At 45.0% G+C, this 4,397-nt stretch overlaps 1 protein-coding gene across 1 annotated transcript; it reads right to left on the bottom strand.

Annotated features, from left to right (window-relative positions):
• Nucleotides 1–39: 39 nt before the first annotated feature.
• LOC104941738 (uncharacterized) lies at nt 40–3,602 on the bottom strand (the record flags this gene model as incomplete). The annotated part of the gene is made up of 2 exons (XM_010766871.1): nt 3,429–3,602; nt 40–1,511 (listed from the first exon to the last, which is right to left on the bottom strand). A coding segment is annotated over exon 2 (1,458 nt), but the record flags the coding sequence as incomplete, so codon positions are not given.
• Nucleotides 3,603–4,397: the final 795 nt, after the last annotated feature.

The raw sequence follows: 4,397 nt of genomic DNA, 5'->3' as shown, positions 1-4,397 counted from the left end.
CCCATCAGACTCAGGTATCCAGGTGCAGGTGCTACTTACCTTCTCTGACATCACAGTGATGTCACACAGAGAGCAAGAGTAGGGGAACAATGGAGGAGACTTCCCGTGGAAATCCAGAGCTTTCTCCTTCGACGGCATCATGGAAGAAACCTCAGATCCTCCATCGCGACCAGAACCAGGTTTCAGAAGCGGCTCTTCAGGAGGAGGAAGAGGAACTGAACCGTAATTCTGAACCGGCTGAGAGAAACGGGAAGGACGGGGTTTCTTGTCCCATCCCGCAGAGCCGAAAGAGGGTCGGACCTGCGAGGAAACTGGACCGGAGACGCTGCCTTTCTTACCAAAATCAGAAGGTCCTGGTGTGTAGATGTCGCCTTGAGAGACAAGCGGACCACCGGCTTTCTTGCCGAACTCAGAGGGTCCATGGTTGTAGTCTTTAGGGGAAACTGGACCGGCGACGCTGCCTTTCTTACCAAAACCAAGCAGTGCCGATCCGTGGTTATAGTCTAAAGAAGAAACTGGACTGGCGTATCGGCCCGTCTTACCGTAATCAGAAGGTCCAGATTCGTGTTTGTAGTCTAGAGAGGAAAGTGGAGCGGCGTCTCTGCTCGACTGAACATAATCAGAGGTTCTGTAGTTGTAGTCTTTAGGGGGAAATAGACTGGCATCTCTTCCCGTGTTGCCAAAATCAGAAGGTCTGGAGTCGTAGTCTTGAGAGACAACTGGACCAGCAACTTTCTTGCCGAACTCAGAAGGTCTGGAGTCGTAGTCTAGAGAGGAAACTGGACCTGCATCTCTACCCATCTTACCAAAATCAGAAGGTCCTGGTCCGTAGTTGTAGTCTTGAGAGACAGATGGACCACCGGCCTTCTTGCCGAACTCAGAGGGTCCATGGTTGTAGTCTTTAGGGGGAAATTGACTGGCGTTTCTGCCCGTCTTCCCAGAAGCTCCTGGTTTGAAGTCCACCTGGTAGCTGGAGGACGAGGATGACGATGGTGAGTTGAAGGTGATGGGATTCCCCCAGCGATCCAGTTCCGGTAAAAGATTACCGGGTGTTAAGTGGCTCTGTGGGTACTGGTTGCGGGGAGGATCCCAGTTGCTTGTGGTGGTAGAGAATCTGGGTGGATAAGAAGAAGAGGAAGAGGAGGAAGGAGTATTCGAAGGTCTCACGGTGCCCCTCTTTCCCTTGATCTGCTTGAGGACTTGAGGAAGGGATTCGAGGGTCAGGACGTCTTCTGGAAGTTCAGCAAGAAGAGCGAGGTCTTCTGGTTCCAGTCCACAGCTGTTCAGGATGCTCAGAGCCCCGTCCTGAGACCAGGAGGAACCTCTGGAGGACGAGGGAGGAGGCAGGATGGACTCTGGAGGCGGCCTGTAAAAGTCTGAAGACGACGGGGTGGTGGAAGAGGAGGCGTGGCGTCGGTCTGAAGATCCGTACGGTCCAGGAACGGGTCTGAGATCGGAGTCGGCGGGCGGAGGTCTGTACGGGTAGTTCTGAGACATGATGGGACGAGGAACTGAGGAAAGAAGGTGTCGGGAAGACAAGAGATGTGAAATCTGACCCACAGAAAGAGGTACTGGAGGCTTTTCAAGAACACATACAGCGTATTCTCATCACTGCCAATACTTCAAAAATACAACGTGTGGAGAATCATCATCTGTACCAGATCCTCCACGGCCTCACCTCACCTCCTCTCAGAGAGTTTATCACCATACAGGTAAACAACAGGTGCAACAATCAGAGAACAAGCCACATATTATGTAATTTACATCCCAGTTAAAAACCTGTTATTGAGGATAATCTGTCTCTGTCTGAAGTGAGGACAGAAGGTGTCGGGAAGACAGAGATGTGAAATGTGACCCACAGAAAGAGGGGTTCTGGAGTATTTAGAGAAAGGCTTGTCAAGACCACATCACTGCCCAATACTTCAAAATACAACGTGTGGAGAATCATCATGAAACATGACAGCTGGCCTTCTGTACCAGATGATCCACGGCCTCGCCTCAGAGAGTTTATCACCATACAGGTAAACAACAGGTGCAGTGAGAGGATATTATTCCACTCAGGAGAACGTATCTCAGTCGGTCTAAAAGTTCTGTTTATGCTGATCAACCATGGGACCGAATCCCAGAAACAACCAGAGAACAAGTCGCATAAAAGTTCATTTAAATCCCAATGAAAACCCTGATGGGGATAATCTGTCAGTTATCTTCTTGCTCTCTGATCTCTGTGTTGTTGTTCTTCCTGATTCTATTCTGTTATCTTAAATAAAGGTTGTTTTTAGGGTGACTAGCAGCACCTGTCCCGGGACTACAGATGAAAACTACCTCTTGACTCACTCTGGAGCATTTACAGATGTGTTTATTGATGATGATGATGATGACCCTTCTAAATGAATAGTGTCAGGATGATCCTTTGGTGCCGAGCTGATGCCATGGTGTGTCTCTGCAGCAGTGAGGCAGCTAATGGAGGGGAACTAGAAGGATCCAGGTACATCGGGGTGGACTGATGACTTGTATTAGGTCTCACCACGACCAGTACGTAAACATAATAAAGGGGTGTAATAACATGTTGGATAAATGTGCAATGTAGTGGGTAATGACTTCTACATTTCCAGCTTTGCCATTTGGACTAAATTGTATTTGTTTGTTTTCATACTGACAACAAATAACTATATATAACAGCAAAGAGGATCATCCCTCATTTCAGTGTGACCAGGAGCCGCTGAGAGGATGCTGAACGGCTTTAGGGTCAGGATGCTGAACTCTCTTTCTCCCTCCCTCCCTCCCTCAATCTCTCTCTCTCCTCTCTCCTCCTCTCACTGTGTGACTGCGGGAAACGGTATCTCAAGACGTCTGTATAACACATGTAGACATTTTGACAATAAAGCTGACTTTGACTTAATGCACTAATCACTGTCCCCTGATTAAATGTCTATTTGAGGTGTGTTTGTTTGTCCTTGGCTGGTAACTGTATTCTCTGTGATGTCAGTTTGCTTTGAGTAGTTTGATCTGAAATCTGCTCTACAGATAAAGAGCATTATTATTATTTAGGGCTTCCCCCTGGATTAAAAATGATATTAAGCTATAATACAAAGATGTATAGAGTCAGATTTAACACAAAGTAATGCCTTATTGTTTATTAAATGTAATGTTAAGAGCTGCAGAAGCAGTTTGAAGTTTAAACTGAGGGAAATACATGGAGACACGAAAGTAAGAGACACACAAAGGAAGTGAATATACCTTTTAAACACCTGAAATATAAAGAATGAAGAGTTGTGAAACACGTGGTTTGTTGTAGTCTATAATCAAGGATGAATAGAGGATATCTCATCTTATATCTGTAGTTTTAATACAGATATAACCATAACAGCTTTAGCATCAAAACAGTTAGCATGCGGCTAACCACGGACAGAAATAAAGCGTATTCTCACCTAGAAATAAACCCGGGGATCTGGAGAGATAGGACCGCAGTGTGTTCGTGAAGAAACGAAGTCACAAGTCAAACGTTTAGAGCAGAAAGGTGTAGTTTTAGAGACAATAACCCGCCTGAAGTGGAGCTAATAGCTGCTAGCCGAGAGAAGCTAACGGAGGCTCTTCTTCAACTTCTTCTCTCGGTTTTTGGCGGATTGCAAACAGCTTTAAGGTGCATGCCGCCACCTACTGGACATGAATGTGAATCATCTTATCATTCCATCTCTTAACTCCGAGGTCTGAAACCTTTTTGACCAAAAGAGCTATTTTGCTCCTTTTGCTAACAAAAATTAATTGTCTGGAGCCGCAAAACATATTTCATAGCTTGATAGCTAATAAAGTTGTATTTATTGTTATATCAGACAGAAACTACAGTTTTTTTGCATTTATTAGGCTATTTATTACGTTATATAAAACTGTTAACCTCTAATAAGAAACAAAGAACTCCTATAAGGAGAATTCAAAATAATACAGAGGCCTACTTTAAAATAAATTAAACACAGCACTTGGGGAGTCTGCACATTTGGAGGAAACAAATATATAATTAAAATGGGCCGACTTTGAAATAAATAAAACATATAGCTGCACCCTAAAAAGAGTTAACGGTGGGGTAGGTAAGAATGGAGAAACCAGCTCGAGTGCGCTAGAGTTTGAAAATACACAACCGGAAAAAATCTGCCTCTTCCTTCAGACTTTCTTACAGAGTCCCTCCTCCAACACACACGAACGCGCACATCACCAATGAGGGCACGAGATAAGTTTGTGCACAGATGGAAGGCTGACAGGCAGGTAGGCCATCCAGTTATTTTAGCCGGGCCGGCTCAGATGATTGGTCGTTTTTCCAGTGCTACGGCTTCCACAGATGATATTTTTTATGTATTTATTATCAAAGCATTTAATATATTCATTGCTATCAGGATGTTAAGAGC

Source organism: Notothenia coriiceps, unplaced genomic scaffold, assembly GCF_000735185.1.
Source record: "Notothenia coriiceps isolate Sejong01 unplaced genomic scaffold, NC01 NC01_scaffold00003815, whole genome shotgun sequence".
Lineage (NCBI taxonomy): Eukaryota > Metazoa > Chordata > Actinopteri > Perciformes > Nototheniidae > Notothenia > Notothenia coriiceps.
The sequence above is the reverse complement of the archived record's forward strand: the minus strand, read 5'-3'. Positions and strand labels throughout refer to the sequence as shown.